At 47.3% G+C, this 26,813-nt stretch overlaps 1 protein-coding gene across 1 annotated transcript in view; it reads right to left on the bottom strand.

Moving 5' to 3' along the window:
* dhh (desert hedgehog signaling molecule) overlaps positions 1-26,813 on the bottom strand; it is a 111,945-nt gene that overhangs the window by 10,974 nt on the left and 74,158 nt on the right. Inside the window, exon 2 of the mRNA XM_055664599.1 lies at positions 18,826-19,087. Within this exon, the coding sequence (XP_055520574.1) occupies positions 18,826-19,087 (262 nt within the window). The remainder of the gene's footprint in view (positions 1-18,825; positions 19,088-26,813) is intronic.

The following is a 26,813-nucleotide window of genomic DNA, read 5'->3' as shown; positions in this document are numbered from 1 at the left end:
ATTCCACAAATTCACAACTCTGGGTGAAAAAGTTTTTTCTCACCTCAGTCTTAAATGGCCTCCCCTTTATTCTAAGACTGTGTGGCCCCTGGTTCTGGACTCACCCAACATTGGGAACATTTTTCCTGCATCTAGCTTATCCGGTCCTTTTAATGCGCTATCCAGTCAGCGGAAAGACAACACATGGTGTGTGGGAAGGAACTGCAGATGCTGGTTTAAACCGACGATAGACACAAAAAGCTGGTGTAACTCAGCGGGACAGGCAGCGTCTCTGGAGAGAAGGAATGGGTGACGTTTCGGGTCGAGACCCTTCTTCAGACATGGCCTGTACACGATCACAGCCGAGACGTTTTCTTGTGAGCGAGTGGTAGCGGGCGAGGTGATGCTAATCTTTTATTCGGAGAGAAGAAAATCGGCAGGGAAAAAATAAAATACAAATGCAATCCTCCAGCTGAGAAAGGTGTAAAAACCAGCAAACACCGTGTAGGATTTGTGTAATTTAACATGTCTGAGTGAGCCAGATCCGTCTCTGTAATCTGAGGAGTTTAGCATCCCAGTGGACACAAGCAGGAGTCTAATTAAACATTGTCAGTATTTATCTGATGACTGCTGGCAAAGCCTCGGGAAGGTAATAATATTCAAACCACTAAAACCTTGAGCAATCTTTGCAATGAATCCCACTCTAATCTCATAGGATCTTGCACCTGTCCTGACAGCCAACACACTCTGCAGTAAACTATGTCGCAGGTTAAAGGGATAAGCACAACCCCCCTGTACTGGAACTGTGCATGGGGGTGCATATGCATCGCATGAAAAATTATAACTTGCCGTAGAGGGAGTACAGAGAAGGTTCACCAGACTGATTCCTGGGATGTCAGGACTTTCATATGAAGAAAGACTGGGTAGACTCAGCTTGTACTCGCTAGAATTTAGAACATTGAGGGGGGATCTTATAGAAACTTACAAAATTCTTAAGGGGTTGGACAGGCTAGATGCAGGAAGATTGTTCCCGATGTTGGGGAAGTCCAGGACAAGGGGACACACACACAGTTTAAGGATATGGGGGAAATCTTTTAGGACCGAGATGAGGAAAACATTTTTCTTCACACACAGAGAGTGGTGAATCTGTGGAATTCTCTGCCACAGAAGGTAGTTGAGACCAGTTCATTGGCTATATTTAAGAGGGAGTTAGATGTGGCCCTTGTGGCTAAAGGGATCAGGAGGTATGGAGAGAAGGCAGGTATGGGATACTGTGTTGGATGATCAGCCATGATCATATTGAACGGCGGTGCAGGCTCGAAGGGCCGAATGGCCTACTCCTGCACCTATTGTCTATGTTTCTATGTTTCTAAAATGCTGGAGTAACTCAGCGGGACAGGCAGCATCTCTGGAGAGAAGGAATGGGTGACGTTTCAGGTTGAGGCCCTTCTTCAGACTGATGTCAGGGGAGTGGGCGGGACAGAGATAGAATGTAGTCAGAGACAGTCAGACTGGTGGGAGAACTGGGAATGGGGAGGAGATGGAGAGAGAGGGAAAGCAAGGGTTAATTGAAGTTAGAGAAGTCAATGTTCACACCACTGCCCAAGCAAAATATGAGGTGCTGTTCCTCCAATTTGCGCTGGGCCTCACTCTGACAGTGGAGGAGGCCCAGGACAGAAAGGTCAGATTGGGAATGGGAAGGGGACCCAAATCGTCACCTATTCATTTTCTCCAGGGATGCTGCCTGGCTCAGCTGAGTTCCTCCAGCATTTTGTGTCTTTCCTTGGTAAACCAGCATCTGCAGTTCCTTGTGCCCACACAGATGCAGGGAGGGGGATATTCATCGGTTACACAAAAAAAGGGGAAACTCAGCGGGTGCAGCAGCATCTATGGAGCGAAGGAAATTTTTTTCGGCCCGAAACGTCCTATTTCCTTCGCTCCATAGATGTGCTGAAAGTTTCTCCAGCTTTTTTGTGTCCCGATTCTCCAGCATCTGCAGTTCTCTCTTAAACAGGGGATATTCATCTATGGGGGGATCAGACAGCCAAGCAGGATTTTTTTCCCCCTCTTCATTAAATGTTGAAATCCGAGCTATCTTGTCCCTCCTGTTCGAACTACACTGGATGATGCTGAGATTCATCCCATCCAGGGGCAGTACTCTTATAACCCACCTACCACTGTTGCAGCTGAGTTTAATTATTAAAAAAAAAAAAAAAAAAAAAAAAAAAAAAAAAAAAAATTAAATAAAAACATAAAATGAAAAAAATGAAAAAAATATATATATTTAAAAAAAACAAAAACAAAAAAAAAACAGCTGAGATTAATAGCTGATGGGGCCAGGCCACTGTCACAGCAAGCTTGGTCTCATCTACAGAGAAGTTTCAAACAACTGGACAACAGAAGGCAGATTAAAAGGGCAAACAGGGACTGAACAGTTTAAAGCCCCGACACTCTCCCATCTCCTCAAGAGAGAAAATAACATCAGGAACATTTCGTTTTGAGGTGAAAACTGTCGTTCTCTTCAAATCAAATCTAATTTAAAACTTGCCACAGTGATATTCCCAGTGTTGGAATTCTTCTGCCCGCTTTGATTAGTCAACAGAATAGTTAAAAATAGCAGAAATATTCAAATGAACACATGGACCGATTCATTAAAAATAGCGCACACAGCATTTAAAAAAATTTTTTTTTTAACCCCGGTCTTTGAAAAATGCACTGTGGAGGAGTGATGCAGCAATGCACTCAGCACATTCTCACAGTCCCCAGCTCAGCACACTTGGGCTGGGCCTGTTCTTGGATGGGGGGGGGGGGGGGGGGGGGGGGGGGGGGGGGCACCTGCGCATTGCAGGTGCAGCAGTCTGGCTGCCTAGGAAACGAGTGATCCAGCTAGCAGTCGGGAGCAACTATGCATCTCATGGATGGAGGGGGAGGCAGCTGGGTGAAGGGCGGCATTAGCCAAAGTTACAACATTTCACTGAGTTACCTCAGTGCCGGGGGCTATGGGGAGGAGGCAGAGGCAGGAGAATGGGGTTGACAGGGGGAGATAGAGCAGCCATCATTGAATGGCGTAGTAGACATAGATGGGCCAAATGGCCTCATTCTACTCCTATCACTGATGAACCTATGGACCTGGCTGTGAACTGGTCACAGGCTACACAGCACAGCGTCACGACAGGACAAGAGACTCTGGTAAGAGGAGAGGTGGAGGGCTCTGTGTGTGTACGTGAACAACACCTGGTGTACAAATACAGTGATTGTGGACAGTCACTGCTCCCCGAACCTGGAGTATGTGACTGTTAAATGCAGGCCCATTTATCTCCCTAGAGAGTTTACTGTTGTCATGATAACTGCTGTGTACATACCACCGGATGCTAATGCTAACTCGGCTATCGGACATTTGTATGGTAGCATTAGCAGTCAACAGAGCATATATCCTGACGGTGTTCACATCATAGCAGGGGACTTTAATCACACGGACTTGAAGGCAATGCTGCCCAAATTCTACCAGCATGTTAAATGTGCTACAAGAGGAGCTAACACACTGGACAAGGTCTACTCCAACATCAAGCTGGGCTACAGGGCTAGACCACTACCACACCTGGGCCAGTCTGACCATATGTCCCTGCTTTTTGGTGCATTCCTGCATATGCCCCCCTCACAACTGCCTGATGTGCTTCGCAGCAGCTGCAGGACTGTTTCGACAGGACAGGGGGTGTGTTTGAACACACGGGGAAAGGGTTCACAGACAGTGTACTGCATCAACTACCATCACAAAAACGACCATCACAAAGCCCTTGGCCTGATGGTGCATCTCAGCAGCTGCAGGACTGTTTCGACAGGACCAACTGGGAGGTGTTTGAAAACACCGGGGAACCTGGAGGTGTTTGGACAGACAGTGTACTGTGTTACATTAACAAAAAATGCATGGACACTGTCACAGGTGGACAAACGCATCCGGGTCTACCCGCAACCAGAAAAGCCCTGGATGACCCGGGAGGTCCAGCGGCTGTTGAAAGAGCAGGACTAATCACCGCCTTTAGGTCTGGCGATAGGGCTTTATTTACAGCACGGCCCGAGCTAACATAGGCTGAATAATGAGAAATGGGCATCAGAGAGGTAATATCCAAAAATCAAAGGGAACTACCGAGGAAAATGGAAGATAGAGGACCACCTGATGACAGTAAAATCTCAACAGCAGGCAGGTGTGTGGCAGGGGATCCAGTATCTCACCAACTATAAGACCAACCTTGGAGCTGTTGAAGGTGACGCCTCGTTGGCAGAGGAGCTGAACCACTTCTTTGCTCGCTTTGAAGTGGAGCCACCCGAGACAGCCACATCACAGCACATGGTCCACAGCAGCCTAACCCTCAAGATAGAGGAGCATGAGGTGAGGCGCACGCTGCGGGCCATCAATCCAAGGAAGGCTACTGGACCTGACGGCGTCTCTGGACGCGTGTTGAAGGACTGCGCAGACCAGCTGGCTGGAGTCTGTACGAGGATTTTTAACCAGTCTCTGGCCCAGTCCACTGTTCCACCCTGTCTGAAGTCCTCCACCATAGTCCCCTTGCCCAAAAAAAACAACATCTCCAGCCTCAACGACTACCGGCCAGTCGCACTCACACCAGTGGTGATGAAGTGTTTTGAAAAACTGGTCCGGGGTCATATCACATCACTTCTGCCCCGAAGCTTTGACCCCCACCAGTTTGCGTACAGAGCAAATAGATCTACAGAGGACGCTGTAGCCACAGCTCTCCATGCTGCACTGTCTCACCTGGAGCAGCGGGGGAGCGACGTGCGGATGCTCTTTGTGGACTACAGCTCTGCTTTTAATACCATCCTTCCCCACAAACTGGTGGACAAACTGGGGGACTTGGGACTTCCACACTCCACCTGCACGTGGATAAATAGCTTCCTGTCGGGTCGCAGCCAGAGAGTCAGAGTGGGCCATCATACATCCACGGCCCTCAGCCTCAGTACCGGCTCTCCACAGGGCTGCGTACTGAGCCCCCTGCTCTACACCATCTACACACATGACTGCACCCCCGCCCACCACAGCAACACCATTGTCAAATTTGCGGATGACACTACGGTGGTGGGACTCATCTCCGGGGGGGACGAGTACGCCTACCGGGATGAGGTGGAGCAGCTGACAGTGTGGTGTGGAGAAAATAACCTGCTCCTCAACACCTTAAAGACAAAGGAAATAATAATAGACTTTAGGAAGAATAAAACGGACATGGTACCATTGACTATCAGAGGGGACTGTGTAGAGAGGGTGGCGGATTTCCGCTTCCTGGGAATCCATATTGAGGAGGACCTGACGTGGAGCGTGAACACCACTGCGCTGCTGAAAAAGGTCCAGCAGAGACTGCACTTCCTGAGGGTGCTCAGGAAGAATAACATCACTCAGAGACTGCTGCTGTCCTTTTATCGGTGCTCCATTGAGAGCATACTAACATACTGTGTATGCGTGTGGTACACCAGCTGCACAGCGGCTCAGAGGAAAGCGCTCCAGAGGGCCATTGACAACGCCCAGAGGATTGTCGGCTGCCCTCTCCTTACCTTGGAGGACTTACACAGTTCCCGCTGCACCAAAAAATCCCAGAGTATCATAAAGGACATTTCCCACCCCGGACACTCCCTGTTTGAACTGTTGCCGTCAGGCAGATGGTACACATCTACAAGGACAAGGAGGAACAGACTAAAAAACAGTTTTTACCCCACTGCTATAAAGGCACTAAATGTAGCCGCCAAGGAACGCAGGGGCGATACATACTAAGGGACTGTGGTACACTGTGAAATCAACAGAAGGATGGAGGGTTGGGTGTTTATGCGTGCTATTTTCATGATATTTATTTTAGTTGTTCATCTTTTTTTAATATTTTATCTTGTATGTATCGTTAGCTTTTAGAAATGTTTGAATGGTGCACTGACTGGCTGACATTTGTAAATTTCGTTGTACATGGTTCATGTTACAATGACAATAAAAAAACTATTCTATATTCTATTCATTCTCACACTTTGGAAAAGGTGAATATAGAACGACAAGTGTAGCATTTCTTGCGGTTGCAAGGGAAAGTGCCCGGAGAGGGGGTGGTTCGGGTGGGAAGGGACGAATGGACCAGGGAGTTACGGAGGGAGCGGTCTCTGCGGAAAGCGGACAGGGGAGGAGATGGGAAGGTGTGGTGTGTGGTGGGGTCACGTTGGAGGTGGCGAAACTGACGGAGGATTATTTGTTGTACGTGACGGCTGGTAGGGTGCAAGGGGGGGGGGGGGGGGCGTGGCCCTTGTTGCGGGGTGGGAGGGGATGGGGAGAGAGAGCAGAGTCACGGGGTATAGCTTGATGCCAGGTAGGTTAACAGCACTGTGTTCGTATCACCTTTAATTGTGAGACAAAGAACTTCCAGTGACACAGGAGATATGTGAATGATGTACAGACTCATTCTTCTCCCACCATAGAATTTAAAGGAAGCACCCAGTCTTAGAATAATGGGGAGGCCATTTGAGACTGAGGTGTGAAAAATATTTTTTCACCCAGAGAGTTGTGAATTTGTGGAAATCCCTGCCACAGAGGGCAGTGGAGGCCAAGTCACTGGATGGATTTAAGACAGAGTAATGCCCCTGTCCCACTTAGGAAACCTGAATAGAAACCTCTGGAGACTTTGCGCCCCACCCAAGGTTTCCGTGCGGTTCCCGGAGGTTTTTGTCAGTCTCCCTACCTGCTTCCACTACCTGCAACCTCCAGCAACCACCTGCAACCTCCAGGAACCGCACGGAAACCTTGGGTGGGGCGCAAAGTCTCCAGAGTTTCCGTTCAGGTTTCCTAAGTGGGACAAAGGGCAACTGATAGAGCTCTAGGGGCTAGTGGAGTCAAGGGATATGGGGAGAAGGCAGGCACGGGTTATTGATTGGGGACGATCAGCCATGATCGCAATGAATGGCGGTGCTGGCTCGAAGGGCTGAATGGCCTCCTCCTGCACCTATTTTCTATGTTTCTATGTTCCTAAACCATTGTGGACCAGGATCACGTTTGATAAAAGGCCACATGTGCATGATACTATTGCGACTACTAACTTTCATACTAACAAAGTCATTCACCGCTTTAGGAACAGAAGAGGCAGCAGGGGGAAAGAAACAGCAACAGGATATATTGCATAAATAGAAAACATGCTGGAACTAAATCATTTAAGATAAATCACTCACATCACAGCTGACATCATTTACATGTCCCTGTGGTGCTGGGAGCTAAGATGTTTGTGATGTCTCTATTTTCCATACTAATCTAACATGCATAGTCTATGGTGATTTATTACAAAATTCATTAACACTTCTCACCCCGGTTATATATTTTTAGAAATAAAATATGGAACTCAATAGGCAATAGACAATAGGTGCAGGAGTAGAGGCCATTCGGCCCCTCGAGCCAGCACCGCCATTCAATGTGATCATGGCTGATCATCCCCCAATCAGTACCCCGTTCCTGCCTTCTCCCCATATCCCCTGACTCCGCTATCTTTAAGAGCCCTATCCAGCTCTCTCTTGAAAGCATCCAGAGAACCGGCCTCCACCGCCCTCTGAGGCAGAGAATTCCACAGACTCACAGCTCTCTGTGAGAAAATGTTTTTCCTCATCTCCGTTCTAAATGGCTTACTCCTTATTCTTAAACTGTGTGTGTGGCCCCTGGTTCTGGACTCCCCCAACATCGGGAACATGTTTCCTGCCTCTAGCGTGTCGAATAGTTTTTACATTATCTCCACTGCCCGATCCTTCATGATCAGTCAGAGCCTCTAGCCGTATCTAGCTCTCTCTTGAAAGCATCCAGAGAACCGGCCTCCACCGCCCTCTGAGGCCGAGAATTCCACAGACTCACAACTCGACAGGTAACAAAGATGATCTGCCCGCTATTACAACCTTCAACGATGAACTACATCTCCAAGCCGTTGGGTAGACCTTCGTCTTAGAGTAAGAGCAGTTTGTCGGCAAAAGCCCTCAAAATGAAGTCTGGTTTGATTTCCTGGAGTAGAGGAGAGGGAAATCTCACCCACTGACTGTGAATCAGAGTCATAGAGTGATTCAGCATGGAAACAGGCCCTTCGGCCCAACTTGCCCACACCAGCCAATATGTCTCGGCTACACTAAGTCCCACCTGCCAGCGTTTGGCCCATATCCCTCCAAACCCGTCCCAGGATTGCCCGATCAATGGATGCAGACATTTAGTTGGATTAATGAACAAGAATGAGTTAGCTCTGCCAACTCAGTAAAAAATATTTAAGAAGGAACAGCAGACAGACTGTGTCTCCTCCCCATATATCATACTCCAACACATCTAACCTTGCCTATACTTTGACAGCTAGGCATCTGTCAAAGCAAATCCACTGTTCGGTCTGAATGCCTGTTTTTATTTCAATTTTTAGGCCTATTTTAGATATGGTCATTTTAATTTTTAAAGCTATAGTTATTTATTCTGTTTTTATTAACGGCACTGATGGGAACGGATTGAGAAACAATGTTTTTGTTTCATCTGTGTGTGTAAGTACTCAGTTAAAATGACATGAAAGTAAATACTGAATACTGAATACAGATGCTGGAAAAATCAACGGTGGATAAGAATGCTGGAGAAACTCAGCGGGTGAGGCAGCATCTATGGAGTGAAGGAATAGGCGACGTTTCGGGTCGAGACCCGAAACGTCACCTATTCCTTCGCTCCATAGATGCTGCCTCACCCGCCGAGTTTCTCCAGCATTTGTATCTACCTAGAGCTCAGAAAATATGTAATTTGAGAAACTTAGGTGAGCTTTAGAAACATAGAAACATAGAAATTAGGTGCAGGAGTAGGCCATTCGGCCCTTCGAGCCTGCACCGCCATTCAATATGATCATGGCTGATCATCCAACTCAGTATCCCGTACCTGCCTTCGCTCCATCCCCTTACCACAAGGGCCACATCTAACTCCCTCTTAAATATAGCCAATGAACTGTGGCCCCAACTACCCTCTGCGGCAGAGAGTTCCAGAGATTCACCACTCTCTGTGTGAAAAACGTTCTTCTCATCTCGGTTTTAAAGGATTTCCCCCTTATCCTTAAGCTGTGACCCCTTGTCCTGGACTTCCCCAACATCGGGAACAATCTTCCTGCATCTAGCCTGTCCAACCCCTTAAGAATTTTGTAAGTTTCTATAAGGTCCCCTCTCAATCTCCTAAATTCTAGAGAGTATAAACCAAGTCTATCCAGTCTTTCTTCATAAGACAGTCCTGACATCCCAGGAATCAGTCTGGTGAACCTAGACTTTAATTGAAAACAAGTTAGGAATTGGGGGTGGGGGGGATTTTGTTATCATTGTACAATGTTCTAGTGTGGGCGCCTTTGGGTGATTTTCTTTTCCCCTAAGCCCAAAGTTCAGAAATCAATTGTCCCACAAGCAAAATGAGCGAACACACATAATATCAGATATCAAACTGCAGATAGAGAATGTCTAGGAAGGAACTGCAGATGCTGGTTTACACTACAAGATAGACACAACATGCTGGAGTCACTCAGTGGGACAGGCACCGTCTCTGGAGCGAAGGAATGGGTCAACACCCTTCTTCAGTCTGAGAGCGAGAGGAGAGGGAGACGAGAGGTATGGAAGGGTAAGGTGTGAAAATGACAGATCAAAGGAGACGATGCTCATGGAAATGTAGAATGTTTACGAAGGAACTGCAGATGCTGTAAAAATCGAAGGTGGACAAAAATGCTCAGGAAACACAGCAGGTGAGGCACCTACTTCGCTCCATAGATGCTGCCTCACCCGCTGAGTTTCTCCAGCATTTTTGTCGACCAAGGGAATGTAGAACGGTTCATTGTTGGCTGAGGGGAAGGTGACAATGAGGCGTACAAACAGTAAAAAAAAATGATTCAATTTATTGTCATTGTCAGTGTACAGTACAGAGACAACGAGACAACTTAATCAGGAGGACAATAGACAATAGACAATAGACAATAGGTGCAGGAGCAGGCCATTCGGCCCTTCGAGCCAGCCCTGCAGTGCAACTAGGCAGAGAACTAGGGTAGGGGTGGGACGGAGACAGAGGGAAAGTTAGAGAAAAGAAAATGAATCCCGCTGCCCAAGCGAAATATGAGGTGCTGTTCCTCCAATTAGCGCTAGGCCTCACTCTGACAGTGGAGGAGGCCCAGGACAGAAAGGTCAGTGTGGGAATGGGAGGGGGAGTTGAAGTGTTTGGCAACCGGGAGATCGCGTAGACCAAGGCGGACTGAGCGGAGGTGACATTTTGTGTCTATCTTTGAAGAGTGAGAATGTTTATGTAAACTGGAACAATGTAATTCTTACTTAAGTGCAACGTTACAGACACCTTAAAACTTGGAACTGGACTCAGTTCCTTGTTGGCTGTTACCGACTGCCACAACAGCAGAGGTTTAAGTTACATTTTATATAATAAATAAAAATTGACTAATTATATCAATGTTATATAATGATCATAATAAAATATTATATCATATTTTTGAAATAAAATGTTACAACTGAGTCCAAATCAGATATGAGTAATTCATTATTTACGAAGGAACTGCAGATGCTGGAAAATCGAAGGTACACAAAAAAGCTGGAGAAACTCAGCGGGTGCAGCAGCATCTATGGAGCGAAGGAAATAGGCGACGTTTCGGGCCGAAACCCTTCTTCAAAGGTAAATAATTCGCTCGATGTAGCGAAATATGTTCCCGATGTTGGGGGAGTCCAGAACCAGGGGCCCCACACACACACACACACACACACACACACACACACACACACACACACACACACACACACACACACACACACACACACACACACACACACACACACACACACACACACACACACACACACACACACACACACACACACACACACACACACACAGTTTAAGAATAAGGAGTAAGCCATTTTGAACGGAGATGAGGAAACACTTTTTCTCACAGAGAGTGGTGAGTCTGTGGAATTCTCTGCCTCAGAGGGCGGTGGAGGCCGGTTCTCTGGATACTTTCAAGAGAGAGAGCTAGAGAGGGCTCTTAAAAATAGCCGAGTCAGGGGATATGGAGAGAAGGCAGGAACGGGGTACTGATTGGGGATACAAAGATGCTGGAGAAACTCAGCGGGTGCAGCAGCATCTATGGAGCGGAGGAAATAGGCAACGTTTCGCCCTGAGATAGAGACAGAGTGATATAACCTGCCTTCAACTCAGGAGGAAGATCTGTTAGACAAAAATGCTGGAGAAACTCAGCGGGTGCAGCAGCATCTATGGAGCGAAGGAAATAGGCAACGTTTCGTCCCGAAACGTTGCCTATTTCCTTCGCTCCATAGATGCTGCTGCACCCGCTGAGTTTCTCCAGCATTTTTGTGTACCTTCGATTTTCCAGCATCTGCAGTTCCTTCTTAAATACTGATTGGGGATGATCAGCCATGATCGCATTGAATGGCGGTGCTGGCTCGAAGGGCGGAATGGCCTACTCCTGCACCTGTTGTCTATTGTCTATTGGCAACAGCTGGGATGAAACTTCCCCTGAAACCGGAGGTGTGTGTGTCTTCACACTTTCATGAATCTTTCGGGCAGATGGAAAAAACGTATCCTTGAAAGAATTTCCCAATGGCAGCATCCCATGCACTGTGCGTGGAAGATGCACTCTGCGTGGTTGATGCCCCGTTGGTTAGTCATTTGCCTCAGCCATACTGTTATGGGAGGCAGGGAGCAGAGTCAATAGACAATAGACAATAGCTGCAGGAGTAGGCCAATCGGCCCTTCGAACCAGCACCGCCATTCAATGTGATCATGGCTGATCATCCCCAATCAGTTCCCCGTTCCTGCCTTCTCCCCAAATATCCCCTGACTCTGCTATTTTTAAGAGCCCTATCTAGCTCTTTCTTGAGTCCTGGTGCTTTGCCAAAATCGAGGGAGGGTTAACCGAACGCTCATGTACTTTCATAGCAAAAGGATTTGAGTCTAGGAGCAGGGAGGTTCTACTGCAGTTGTACAGGGTCTTGGTGAGACCACACCTGGAGTATTGCGTGCAGTTTTGGTCTCCAAATCTGAGGAAGGACATTATTGCCATAGAGGGAGTGCAGAGACGGTTCACCAGGCTGATTCCTGGGATGTCAGGACTGTCTTATGAAGAAAGACTGGATAGACTTGGTTTATACTCTCTAGAATTTAGGAGATTGAGGGGGGGATCTTATAGAAACTTACAAAATTCTTAAGGGGTTGGACAGGCTAGATGCAGGAAGATTGTTCCCGATGTTGGGGAAGTCCAGGACAAGGGGTCACAGCTTAAGGATAAGGGGGAAATCCTTTAAAACCGAGATGAGGAGAACTTTTTTCACACACAGAGAGTGGTGAATCTCTGGAACTCTCTGCCACAGAGGGTAGTTGAGGCCACAGTTCATTGGCTATATTTAAGAGGGAGTTAGATGTGGCCCTTGTGGCCAAGGGGATCAGAGGGTATGGAGAGAAGGCAGGTACGGGATACTGAGTTGGATGATCAGCCATGATCATATTGAATGGCGGTGCAGGCTCGAAGGGCCGAATGGCCTACTCCTGCACCTAATTTCTATGTTTCTATGTTTCTATGTACTTCACAGAGGCCAGGAGGTCAGAGGGGTTTCAGCACGTGAATAATAAAAGGTTTCCGCCCCCTTTCAGTCACGATACTTCCTATTCTACATAAAGTTATCAGCAGCATACAATATTTCCAACCTGCCTTTCGGGGAGTTTCTCAGTCCGGGGGTGGGTAGTGTGCAGTTTCCAACGTTGTCAGTTCAATTCAAACAAACACGTCACCCAAATTCTTTATAAGAATCACAACTAATTTGCAATATGCCCGACTACAAGTCGGGCATATTGACTCTGACTAATGTTGAAACACCTCATACTTGGTTGAAAAAGGCGACACTGCAAACTCGACTGGGCTGAACGACAAATCCCGTGGCCTTTTAACGCTAGCAAATATCTAATGAAAACAGCCGCAGATCTGCCAAAGAAAGCATCCAGGAATTGTCTCACTCTGCAGAAGGAAAGCTGCAAAAGTCCCTCCTTATAAACCCGCTCCTTCTCCCACCAACAAACGAACTATCTGGGAGGTTTATAATTTCGGCAAGGAAAGCATAAGCTGTGGGAACGTGAGGCCCATCCGAAATTTTCCACACTCCTGCACAAATTGCTAAGTTAAGAATTTTGACCTTTTGCATATGGTGTGCATTGTTCGAGATCTGAACCATTTAACAGGAGTAAACTGGAGTCCACTTTTCCTTCATTGCCATTTTAAGTGAAGCTATTTTTTTTCATGTTATCAATTGCCCACTTTGCTCAGCTCCTCTCAAATTGAAACATATAAGATTGTTAAGGGTTTGGACACGCTAGAGGCAGGAAGCATGTTCCCGATGTTGGGGGAGTCCAGAACCAGGGGCCACACACACACACACAGTTTAAGAATATGGAGTAAGCCATTTAGAACGGAGACGAGGAAACACTTTTTCTCACAGAGAGTTGTGAGTCTGTGGAATTCTCTGCCTCAGAGGGCGGTGGAGGCCGGTTCTCTGGATGCTTTCAAGAGAGAGCTAGATAGGACTTTTAAAAATAGCGGAGTCTCTGCCACAGAAGGTAGTTGAGGCCACACAGTTCATTGGCTATATTTAAGAGGGAGTTAGATGTGGCCCTTGTGGCTAAAGGGATCAGGGGGTACCTGTACCTGCCTTCTCTCCATACCCCCTGATCCCATTAGCCACAAGAGCTATCTTGCCTCCGAGGGCAGTGGAGGCTGGTTCTCTGGATACTTTCAAGAGAGAGCTAGATAGGACTTTTAAAAATAGTGGAGTCAGGGGATGTGGGGAGAAGGCAGGAACGGGGTACTGATTGGGGATGATCAGCCATGATCACATTGAATGGTGGTGCTGGCTCGAAGGGCCGAATGGCCTCTACTCCTGCACCTATTGTCTATTGTCTATTGACTCCGTCCCAGCCCTGCCGGGCGACGGGGGTTATGGGGAGAAGGCAGGAGAATGGGGTTGGATAGATCAGCCATGATTGAATGGCGAAGTTGACTTGATGGGCCAAAGGAGGTTCTCAAGAATGATCCCAGGAATGAGTGGGTTAACATATGATGAGCGTTTGTCGGCACTGGGCCTGTACTCGCTGGAGTTTAGAAGAATAAGGGGGGGGGGGGACCTCATTGAAACATACAGCATAGTGAAAGGCTTGGATAGAGTGGATGTGGAGAGGATGTTTCCACTAGTGGGAGAGTCGAGGACTAGAGGTCACAGCCTCAGAATTAAAGGGCGTTCTTTTCGGAAGCAGAAGAGGAGAAATGTCTTTAGTCAGAGGGTGGTGAATCTGTGGAATTCTTTGCCACAGACGGCTGTGGAGGCCAAGGCAGAGGATATATTTAAGGCGGAGGCAGGGCTGCCAACTCTCACGCGTTGAGCGTGAGACTCACGCATTCGACGAAATTCTCACGCTCTCACGCTGATGACAAAAGTTCTCACGCTCAATTTTTTTAAAAATAAATAAATAAATAAATACACGAACAGGGTCACACTCCTTCACACTCACTAATGAGAATAGTTTTCTGTTGGTGGGTTTCCCCAAAATTGGCTTAAGCCGGTCGCACGCAATGGTAAATGGCAATGTCGACAAAAATGCTGGAGAAACTCAGCAGGTGGGGACAGCAACTATGTCTGAGTTTGACCCTTCTTCAGACTCAAGCATTCCTTCAGCATTTTTTGTCCATAGATGGCCGCATTCACATTCCCGTGCATGTGGTGTGCAAGGTACGACACAGCGCAGGGGGGGGTCCCAGCACCGACCCCACCCCGAGGCACCGCTCGCCCCTCCCACCGTCACCACCGGCGGATCTCTCTGTGTCCAGCGATTGCTCTGTCCACACCGCATGGAGTTTTAACCCCGGCCCAGAGCCAGGAGCGGACCAGGGATGAGTGGGGGCGTGAGTTCCGCCTTCGGAGCCGCGTGAAATAGGCAACGTTTCGGGCCGAAACCCGGAAGGAAATAGGCAACGTTTTCGGGCCCGAAACCCTGAAGGAAATAGGCAACGTTTTCGGGCCGAAACCCTGAAGGAAATAGGCAACGTTTCGGGCCGAAACCCTGAAGGAAATAGGCAACGTTTCGGGCCGAAACCCTGAAGGAAATAGGCAACGTTTCGGGCCGAAAGCCTGAAGGAAATAGGCAACGTTTCGGGCCGAAACCCGGAAGGAAATAGGCAACGTTTCGGGCCGAAACCCTGAAGGAAATAGGCAACGTTTCGGGCCGAAACCCGGAAGGAAATAGGCAACGTTTCGGGCCGAAACCCGGAAGGAAATAGGCAACATTTCGGGCCGAAACCCTGAAGGAAATAGGCAAAGTTTCGGGCCGAAACCCTGAAGGAAATAGGCAACGTTTCGGGCCGAAACCCGTTGCCTATTTCCCTCGCTCCATAGATGCTGCTGCACCCGCTGAGTTCCTCCAGCATTTTTGTCCACCTTCGATTTTCCAGCACCTGCAGTTCCTTCTTAAACACCTGCAGTTCTTTCCCGCACGTATTCTAGAGCAAGGTGGGAATAAAAGCTTTTTTCTTTCTTTCAAACGCACAAAACGAATGCAAAAATGAAATGAATGGACGATAAAAAAGTCGGAACTTCAGACAAATGATACGGTTCCAGATAAAGCTTATGGGTGTAGAGAAACATTGTCACGAGCTGTAGGTTTGCGTGTCGCATTTAGACAGCCACTATCACGCACAGCTATTCAAGCAGATCTGTATCTGCCGCAGCTGCCAGCCAAATAATCATTGCCATTGTACAGTGGCCTGTTAGAGCTGTAGCGGATTGCTAGCCTGCTGCTCCCCCGCTTCTCCACTCCATCTCAGCGACGCTCTCGTGCTGAGGGTGCTGAACGGGATCAAATAATATGCAAATGCTTCAAAGGGGTTGGACAGGCTAGATGCAGGAAGATTGTTCCCGATGTTAGGGAAGTCCAGGACAAGGGGTCACAGCTTAAGGATAAAGGGGAAATCCTTTAAAACCGAGATGAGAAGAACTTTTTTCACACAGAGAGTGGTGAATCTCTGGAACTCTCTGCCACAGAGGGTAGTTGAGGCCACAGTTCATTGGCTATATTTAAGAGGGAGTTAGATGTGGCCCTTGTGGCTAAGGGGATCAGGGGGTATGGAGAGAAGGCAGGTACGGGATACTGAGTTGGATGATCAGCCATGATCATATTGAATGGCGGTGCAGGCTCGAAGGGCCGAATGGCCTACTCCTGCACCTAATTTCTATGTTTCTATGTTTCTAAAGTCGAGCTGCCCACTTTTCCACACAGAGAGTGGTGAATCTGTGGAACTCTCTGCCACAGAAGGCAGTTGAGGCCACACAGTTCATTGGCTAGATTTAAGAGGGAGTTTGACTTTGACTCTGACATCGGGGGGGGGGGGGGGGGGGGGGGGGGGGGGGAAAGTGCAGTGGAGAGATAAGTTTTTTTGCCCTTCCATCACAGCGATGTGATGGATGTCTATTTGCTATGTCGTTTATTTGCTATGCTCATTTGCTATGTCGCTCTTCCAGGGAGATGCTAAATGCATTTCGTTGTCTCTGTACTGTACACTGACAATGACAATTAAAATTGAATCTGAATCTGAATCTGAATCTGAATCTGAATCTTATGTAAATTATGTTGTGTCTTGGGTCTATTTGTTTGTAATGTATGGCTGCAGAAACGGCATTTCGTTTGGACCTCAAGGGGTCCAAATGACAATTAAATTGAATCTTGAATCTTGAGTTAGATGTGGCCCTTGTGGCTAAAGGGATCAGGGGGTATGGAGAGAAGGCAGGTACAGGTACTCCCAGATCCCTTTAGCCACAAGGGCCACATCTAACTCCCTCTTAAATATAGCCAATGAACTGTGTGGCCTCAAGTACCTTCTGTGGCAGAGAATTCCACAAATTCACCACTCCCTGTGTGTGAGAAAAAAATATTCTCATCTCGGTCCTAAAAGACTTCCCCCTTATCCTTAAACCCCTTGTTCTGGACTTCCCCAACATCGGGAACAATCTTCCTGCATCTAGCCTGTCCAACCCCTTAAGAATTTTGTACGTTTCTATAAGATCCCCTCTCAATCTTCGAAATTCTAGCGAGTACAAGCCGAGTCTATTCAACTGCTCACTCAGCAAATTTTCATTCATGCTCACTCATTCTCATTCATTTTAAAGATAAGGGGGAAGTCTTTCAGGACCGAGATGAGAAAAATAAATGTCACACAGAGAGTGGTGAATCTGTGGAATTCTCTGCCACAGAAGGTAGTTGAGGCCACACAGTTCATTGGCTATATTTAAGAGGGAGTTAGATGTGGCCCTTGTGGCTAAAGGGATCAGGGGGTATGGAGAGAAGGCAGGGATGGGATACTGAGTTGGATGATCAGCCGTGATCATATTGAATGGCAGTGCAGGCTCGAAGGGCCGAATGGCCTACTCCTGCACCTATTTTCTATGTTTCTATGTTTCTATGTACCACCAACAAGACACCAGCCCGACCTACTTGGCTCCAGTGGACGGGTCCCAAATGCTTCGGCCTTCAGGCAAAGAAACAAAAGCACTCTTACAGAGTGGAGTGGAGTCTGAAGAAGGGTTTCGAGACGAAACGTTGCCTATTTCCTTCGCTCCATAGATGCTGCTGCGCCCACTGAGTTTCTCCAGCATTTTTGTGTAACCTGCACTAATACATACTCCCTTTCATGGCTTTGGGACATTGCAAAGCAAGCGCAGGCAATGGATTAGGTTTCGAGCACCATGTCTTTTTAGCCTCTACCAATGGCCACCGCTAATTTGCACACAGCAAAGTCCCACTTAGAGCCAAGAGGTAGATTAGATCATTGATTATATTGTCCTGTCCTGGGCCTCCTCCACTGTCAGAGTGAGGTCCAACACAAGTTGGAGGAACAGCACCTCATATTTCACTTGGGTAGTTTGCACCCCAGCGGTATGAACATTGACTTAGACAATAGACAATAGACAATAGACAATAGGTGCAGGATTAGGCCATTCTGTCCTTCGAGCCAGCACCGCCATTCAATGTAATCACGGCTGATCATCCCCAATCAGTACCCCGTTCCTGCCTTCTCCCCATATCCCCTGACTCCGCTATTTTTAAGAGCCCTATCTATCTCTCTCTTGAAAGCATCCAGAGAACCTGCCACCACCTGCCACCACTGAGGCAGAGAATTCCACAGACTCACAACTCTCTGTGAGAAAAAGTGTTTCCTCGTCTCCGTTCTAAATGGCTTACCCCTTATTCTTAAACTGTGTGTGGCCCCTGGTTCTGGACTCCCCCAACATCGGGAACATGTTTCGTGCCTCTAGCGTGTCCAAACCCCTTAACAATCTTATATGTCTCAATAAGATATCCTCTCATCCTTCGAAACTCCAGAGTGTACAAGCCCAACTGTTCCATTCTCTGTACACTCTGGAGTTTAGAGACTTCTCTAACTTCAAGTAACCCTTGCTTTCCCTCTCCCTCTCCATCCCCTCCCCCATTCCCAGATCTCCCACCAGTCTTATTGTCTCCGACTACATTCTATCTCTGTCCCACCCCCTCCCCATGACATCAGTCTGAAGAAGGGTCTCGACCCAAAACGTCACTCATTCCTTCTCACCAGAGATGCTGCCTGTCCCGCTGAGTTACTCCAGCATTTTGAGTCTACCTTCGACTGAACTATTCTCAATACGCTTCTAGTCTGCCGCTGGAGATCGCACCTGTTAAAATCGGTGGAACAAGGACTTTTAAGTATTCCCGCAGCTGAATCTTTGTGAAGCCCGGATGAAATTCTTGACTCTTACCTGATTTCACTGAACAGTGAATGTGAGCTTTTGACTCGTAATACACCCAGTCAAATCCTGCCTCCACCGCTAGGCGAGCCAGCATGCCGTACTTCGTGCGGTCCCTGTCGGAGGTGGTGATGTCGACCGCTCGGCCCTCGTAATGCAAGGATTCCTTGGAATGGTGTCCGTCCTCGTCCCAGCCCTCTGTCACTCGCAACTTCACCCCTGGCCACTGGTTCATGACAGAGATCGCCAGTGAATTCACCTTATCCTTGCAGCGCTGAAAACCAACAGAAAGAAACATACTCGTTATTATTGGCACGGCATTGTAGAACAAAGTGGTATCATTTGGGGCCGAATGGCCTCCTCCTGCACCTATTTTCTATGTTATTACGCTAGAATTTAGAAGATTGAGGGGGGATCTTATAGAAACTTACAAAATTCTTAAGGGGTTGGACAGGCTAGATGCAGGAAGATTATTCCCAATGTTGGGGAAGCCCAGAACAAGGGGTCACACATAGTTTAAGGATAAGGGGAAAGTTTTTTAGGACCGAGATGAGAAAAACATTTTTCACACAGAGAGTGGTGAATCTGTGGAATTCTCTGCCACAGAAGGTAGTTGAGGCCACACAGTTCATTGGCTATATTTAAGAGGGAGTTAGATGTGGCTCTTGTGGCTAAAGGGATCAGGGGATATGGAGAGAAGGCAGGGATGGGATACTGAGTTGGATGATCAGCCATGATCATATCAAATGGCGGTGCAGGCTCGAAGGGCCGAATGGCCTACTCCTGCACCTATTTTCTATGTTTTCTATGTTTCTATTTCAAATTGTCTCTTCCACCAGAGAAGAAGGAAGTGGAGGCCAATTTACTAGATCTATTCAAGAGATAGTTAGATATACTGTAACTCATAGGGCTTACAGAGAGTGGTAGCTGTGTGGAATGAGCTTCCAGTGGAAGTGGTGGAGGCAGGTTCAATTTTATCATTTAAAAATAACTTGGATAGGTATATGGACGGGAAAGGAATGGGGGGTTATGGTCTGAGTGCAGGTGGATGGGACTAGGTGAGAGTAAGTGTTCGGCACGGACTAGAAGGGCCGAGATGGCCTGTTTCCGTGCTGTAATTGTTATATGGTTATATGGAATCAAGGGATATGGGGGAAAAGCAGGAACGGGGTACTGATTCTGGATGATCAGCCATAATCATATTGAATGGCGGTGCTGGCTCGAAGGGCCGAATGGCCTTCTCCTCTCTCTATTCTCTATGTTTCTCTATTTTCCTGCCTTCTCCCCATATCCCTTGATTCCGTTAGCCCTTAGAGCTCTATCCAACTCTCTCTTGAAAACACCCAGTGAATTGGCCTCCACTGCCTTCTGTGGCAAAGAATCCCACAGATTCACAACTCTCTGGGTGAAAAAGGTTTTTCCTCATCTCAGTCCTAAATGGCCGACCCCTTATTCTTAAACTGTGTGGTTCTGGACTCCCCCAACATCGGGCCCATTTTTCCTGCATCTAGCCTGTCCAATCCCTTAAGAATTTTACATGCTTCTATAAGATGCCCTCTCGTCCTTCTAAATTCCAGTGAATACAAGCCCAGTCGACCCATTCTGAAATCATGATGATGGAATGACCACAAATCTCATAAGCGGGCCTAAAAAAAAGCTATGGAAGATAGGGGAGTATATGGACACGATTGCTCAGTTTCGAAGGTAAATCAGAATTTTAATGTTACTCTACAACTTGCCGCATCAGTTACGACCCCATTTTTTGGAATAAAAAAGGGAACCTTTGACTCACGAAGGGCTGATGTTCAAAGAAAACGTTGGGTTGGGTGAAAATTTGCAAAGATTTCCCAACAAGGTCCAATCGTTAAAACTCTGGCTGTGTTCCAGGGATCAAGGACTTTGGCCAAGCACATACAAAAAAAAAACAGTGATAGATGTCGCTGAAATGATAAGATTATATTTCATTAATAAACACATTCTAAAATTGATGGCGATGAGGGCACGTGGGGGGGAAACTGGCGTGAGGGGGAAGAACAGCGGAGGACCCGGGTGTGGGGGGTCGTCAGGGAACAGCCCCGGTGGTGGGGGGACCGTCGTCAGGGAGCGGGGAAGACCAATGGGGACCTGGAGTGAGGGGACCACTGTGAGGGAGGGGGGGGGGGGGGGGGGGGGGGAGGGGAAGAAATAGGAGGAGCCGGCCAGGGATACTTTGTGTTTTTGTCACTGCCCCTTACGTGGCGACTATTCGCATACCTTGTCACAATTCAATTCCAAAATAAGATAACATTCATCAGGTATGAAGTGATGACGTTCCCATTTAGGATACTCACCGTGAACACCTCCCTCCCCCTCCCCTCCCCCTAACTACCCCTCTCTCTCTCCCCCCCCCCTCTCTCTATCCCCCTAATCTCTCTCTCTCTCTCTCTCTCCCCCCCCCTCTCGCTTTCTCTCTCTCTCTCTCTCCCCATCCTCTCTCTCTCTCTCTCCTCTCTCTCTCCCTCTCTCTCTCTCTCCCCCTCTCTCTCTCTCTCTCTCTCTTCCCCCCTCTCTCTCTCCCCCCCACCCCCCTCCCAATCCCCAGTCTCCCTTCCCCTCATTGTCCTTTCACTCCCCTAACTCCCGTAGGCAGCTTCGAGTGGAATGGATTGGATTTTTGTCGCAACAAGGATTGTCCTCCACCCCACTGGGGTCTCAATTGCCGGCCATGTCACTGGGTCTTTATTGCTAACATTAAACATAGAAACATAGAAATTAGGTGCAGGAGTAGGCCATTCGGCCCTTCGAGCCTGCACCACCATTCAATATGATCATGGCTGATCATCCAACTCAGTATCCCATCCCCGCCTTCTCTCCATACCCCCTGATCCCTTTAGCCACAAGGGCCACATCTAACTTCCTCTTAAATATAGCCAATGAACTGTGGCCTCAACTACCTTCTGTGGCAGAGAATTCCACAGATTCACCACTCTCTGTGTAAAAAAATGATTTTCTCATCTCGGTCCTAAAAGATTTCCCCCTTATCCTTAAACTGTGTGACCCCTTGTTCTGGACTTCCCCAACATCGGGAACAATCTTCCTGCATCTGGCCTGTCCAACTCTTTAAGAATTTTGTAAGTTTCTATAAGATCCCCCCTCAATCTCCCAAATTCTAGCGCGTACAAGCCGAGTCTATCCAGTCTTTCTTCATATGAAAGTCCTGCCACCCCAGGAATCAGTCTGGTGAACCTTCTCTGCACTCCCTCTATGGCAAGAATGTCCTTCCTCAGATTAGGAGACCAAAACTGTATGTAATACTCCAGGTGTGGTCTCACCAAGACCCTGTACAACTGCAGTAGAACCTCCCTGCTCCTAGACTCAAATCATCTATGGCAAGAATGTCCTTCCTCAGATTAGGAGACCAAAACTGTACGCAATACTCCAGGTGTGGTCTCACCAAGACCCTGTACAACTGCAGTAGAACCTCCCGGCTCCTATACTCTCTGTGTTGACGTACTGCCAATGGACATCCCAGGAATCAGTCTGGTGAACCTTCTCTGTACTCCCTCTATTGTAAACATTGCTCCTTCTAGTGAGAAATGCGAGGACACATACCTTACAGTCAATTGTGTTTTGACCAAAACCTCTTAAATGGAGCATTTGCAAGTCAAGGAATACCTGTGTGTTCAAATATATGGAGCGAAGGAAATAGGCGACATTTCGGGCCGAAACCCTTCTGGGTTTCGGCCCGAAACGTGGCCTATTTCCTTCGCTCCATAGATGCTGCTGCACCCGCTGAGTTTCTCCAGCACTTTTGTCCACCTTCACTTTCAGCCTAATTTATCGTTCCGTATACCGAGGCAACAGTGAAGAGCTCAGAGACCCTGCCCCCTGCCCTCCTGAACCAGGAGGTTTTAGTTTAGTTTAGTTCAGGGATCCAGTGCAAAAAAACAGGCCCTTCGGTCCACCGAGTCCGCGCCGACCAGCGATGCCCGCACACTCGGGACAATGTGTACATTTACACCAAGCCAATTGGCCAACAAACCTGCACGCCTTTGGAGCGTGGGAGGAAACCGAAGATCTCGGAGAAAACCCACGCAGGTCACACGGGGAGAACGTGCAAACTCCGCGCCAGACAGCGCCCGTAATCGGGATCGAACGCGGGTCTCTGGTGCCGCAAGCGCTGTAAGGCAGCAACTCTACCATGGCTTTTTTTTCCCCCACAAGATTAATAACATCCTTAGCCGTGATTAGCTAACGCAGCAGAGGCTGAGGATTTCCCCTCCCATCTGTACAGCTTTAATGCCTCACCGGACTAATCAAACTACCAGGGGAAATTAAGACATACAACAGGTGCAGGAGTAGGCCATTCGGGCCTTCATCCTTTTCTGAGAACCAAAGCCTGCACCAGTGAAAATCCAACCATGCTTGATTATACCACATACACGCATCGTAAACCACAAATTGCTTCACTTGCAGTGGGCAAAGCATGTAAGGCTGCCACTCCAAGCGTTTTATTAGGCAAATTTTACCACAGAATAAAACGTACATGGTTTCTGCAGGGAATATCTATTCTGAGCCCATTTCCCCACGTCCAGTCATATTAACTATGTGAAAATCATGTATATTTTAAACAGAAAAGAATATTAGTGTGAATGGAAAGAATACCTTGAACCATTCAGAGTGTCGTTAGAACAGCTGATGCATTTGCTCACGGCAAGATATCAAGAATGAAGAATGAGATCAAATAATCCGTTTGGGGTATTTTTCTTTCAAATTTTAGCTAAGTTTAGAGAAACAGCGTGGAAATCAACCAAGTCCGCACCGATCAGCGATCACCCCGTACACCAGCACTACCTTCAAATTCTTAAGGGGTTGGACAGGCTAGAAGCAGGAAGATTATTCCCGATATTTAAGAAGGAACTGCAGATGCTGGAGAATCGAAGGTACACAAAAAAGCTGGAGAAACTCAGCGGGTGCAGCAGCATCTATGGAACGAGGGAAATAGGCAACGTTTCGGGCCGAAACCCTTCTTCAGATTATTCCCGATGTTGGGGAAGTCCAGAACAAGGGGCCACACAGTTTAAGGATAAGGGGAAAATCTTTTAGGACCGAGATGAGCAAAACATTTTTTACACAGAGAGTGATGAATCTGTGGAATTCTCTGCCACAGAAGGTAGTTGAGGCCACACAGTTCATTGGCTATATGTAAGAGGGAGTTAGATGTGGCCCTTGTGGCTAAAGGGATCAGGGGGTATGGAGAGAAGGCAGGGATGGGATACTGAGTTGGATGATCAGCCATGATCATATTGAATGGCGAATGGTGCAGGCTCGAAGGGCCGAATGGCCTCTACTCCTGCACCTATTGTCTATGTTTCTATGTTTCTATCCCACACACACACTAGGGACAATTTTACAATTTTCACCAAAGCCAATTAACCTACAAACCTGCACGTCTTTGGGGTGTGGGAGGAAACCGGAGCACCCGGAGAAAACCCACGCAGTCAGGGTTTTTTTTTTTATGATGATGAAACCTGTTTTTGATGGAAAATGAAGGCCAGACAAGATGTTAGGAGAATAGTTCGTTTTTCAGGTGTCTAATATTTCAAACGAAAAAAAAAAATCAGGAAGGTAAATTAATCCCTCGACACTGATGTAATTAGATTACATGTTCATTTTCTGGGTGATGCCTGAACACACAAGCTTCTCATTTAAGACTAACGTAGGAACAATTAAACTAATCGAGCAAATAAAAGCCACACCTGATGCATTGGCCAAAATCAAACAGTCTGAACTAGAACTCCAAATACACCCACGCAGCTGAGAAATATTCTATAAAATAAATGAAAACTTGACTAACGCCATTTGCAATGTTGAAGGAGGGTCTCGAACCAAAACATCACCCATTCCTTCTCTGCAGAGATGCTGCCTGTCCCGCTGAGTTACAAGTTCAAGTTCAAGTGAGTTTATTGTCATGTGTCCCTGATAGGACAATGAAATTGTTGCTTTGCTTCAGCACAACAGAACATAGTAGGCATTGACTACAGAACAGATCAGTGTGTCCATATACCATTATATAAATATATACACACACATAAACAAATATACTGATAAAGTGCAAATAACAGATAATGGGCTATTAATGTTCAGAGTTTTGTCCGAGCCAGGTTTAATAGCCTGATGGCTGTGGGGAAGTAGCTATTCCTGAACCTGGTTGTTGTGTCTTTCTTCCATTCAGAATGTTTCCCCATTCCTCTAATTAGTTTCGTTTAGTTCAGAGATACAGCGCAGAAACAGGCCCTTCGGTCCACTGGGTCCGTGCCGACCAGCGATCCCCGCACACTAACACTATCCGACAGACACACACTAGGGACAATGTTTACATTTCTACCAAGCCAATTAACCTACAAAACTGTACGTCTTTGGAGTGTGGGAGGAAACCGAAGATCTCGGAGAAAGCCCACGCAGGTCACGTGGAGAGCGTGCAAACTCCGTACAGACAGCGCCCGTAGTCGGGATCGAACCCGGGTCACTGATGCTGCAAGCGCTGTAAGGCAGCAACTCTACCGCTGCGCCACCGTGGGGCCAAGATATATTTCAAAGGCAAAACTCATTAATGGGCATTCCCATTCAAATAATGACAGTGCTTCATCTGATGCCAGTTAACAGACAAGGTGTATTAGTGTATTACATTCTGTAAGTCATCAGATCCCATATACCAATCCATCCTCTATTGAATACTTCTTGCTTAACCTGGCTCCGTTTTACAATAAGGGCTGCCAATGTCCTGAATTGGCAGCATTTCAGCTTGCCGCAGTTTAACTGAACGTGCAAACTAGTCATACTCCCTACTAAGTGCGCAAGTTTTCCGTGCGGTTCCCGGAGGTTGCAGGTGGTTGCCGGAGGTTGCAGGTAGTGGAAGCAGGTAGGGAGACTGACAAAAACCTCCGGGAACCTCCGGAAACCTTGGGTGGGGCGCAAAGTCTCCAGAGGTTTCCGTTCAGGTTTATTAAGTGGGACAGGGGCATAGGTTTATTGGCCAAGTATTCACATACAAGGAATTTGCCTTGGTGCTCCGCCCACAAGTAACAACATGACACCCTGTGACAGTTACCAATGACTCAGAAAACACTAAACATTAGTAATAATAAAACATTAATGATAAAACACCATTGATCAAGCATGTGAACCAACAAAATACCAGTTCAAAGGGAGGCTACAGATTTTTGGCTGTTGAGTAGAGCAACTACTTGTGGATAAAATCTGTTTTTATGTCTGGCTGTGGCAGCTTTGACAGTCCGGAGTTGCCTTCCAGAGGGAAGTGATTCAAAGAGTGTACAGTTTTTTTTTAAATGAAACTCATGAACCTCAATAAAATAACACTTTATGCATTCTCTTTCTCTCTCTGCTTACTTTCCGAAAAGCACAATTGCAGTTGGGGTTTGGGATCTTGTACAACATGCCCTCTGCCTAGACTAGTTTCTGCTATTCAGGACATAGAGTATCAACTAGTCTATACGAGCCGCCCACCATGTTTCTCCCATGCCCAATACACACTTTCATGCATTTTCCTGCATGAGATATCTGAGTAGAATGAAGGGTAGATTGCAGGACTGTACACACCCATGCAAATGCGGACTCGGAAATTCAGTTACAGCAATTCAGAAAGTGGCTCAAATATCTCAGACATAATGCAAGCATCAAGCATGGGGCTTTCCTCACCTGCAGAGTTCAGCTCCACAGCAAGCAGTGTAATTACCGATAGAGTCGCGAAAAGGATGAGCAGACGCTGATTTATATCAAAGATAGTCACAAAAATGCTGGAGTTACTCAGCAGGCCGGGCAGCATCCCCGGAGGAAATGGTTAGGTGACCTTTTCAGGTCAGACCCTTCTTCAGACTCCCGACCCGAAACGTCACCCATCCATTTTCTCCAGAGATACTGCTCGGCAAGTGTCAGAGGTTATGAGGGGGAAGGCAGGAGAATGGGGCTAGGAGGGAGAGAGAGATCAGCCATGGTTGAAT

This window comes from Leucoraja erinacea, chromosome 40 (genome assembly GCF_028641065.1).
Source record: "Leucoraja erinacea ecotype New England chromosome 40, Leri_hhj_1, whole genome shotgun sequence".
Classification (NCBI taxonomy): domain Eukaryota; kingdom Metazoa; phylum Chordata; class Chondrichthyes; order Rajiformes; family Rajidae; genus Leucoraja; species Leucoraja erinaceus.
Note: the sequence above shows the minus strand (reverse complement) of the source record. Positions and strands in the feature narration are given on the sequence as shown.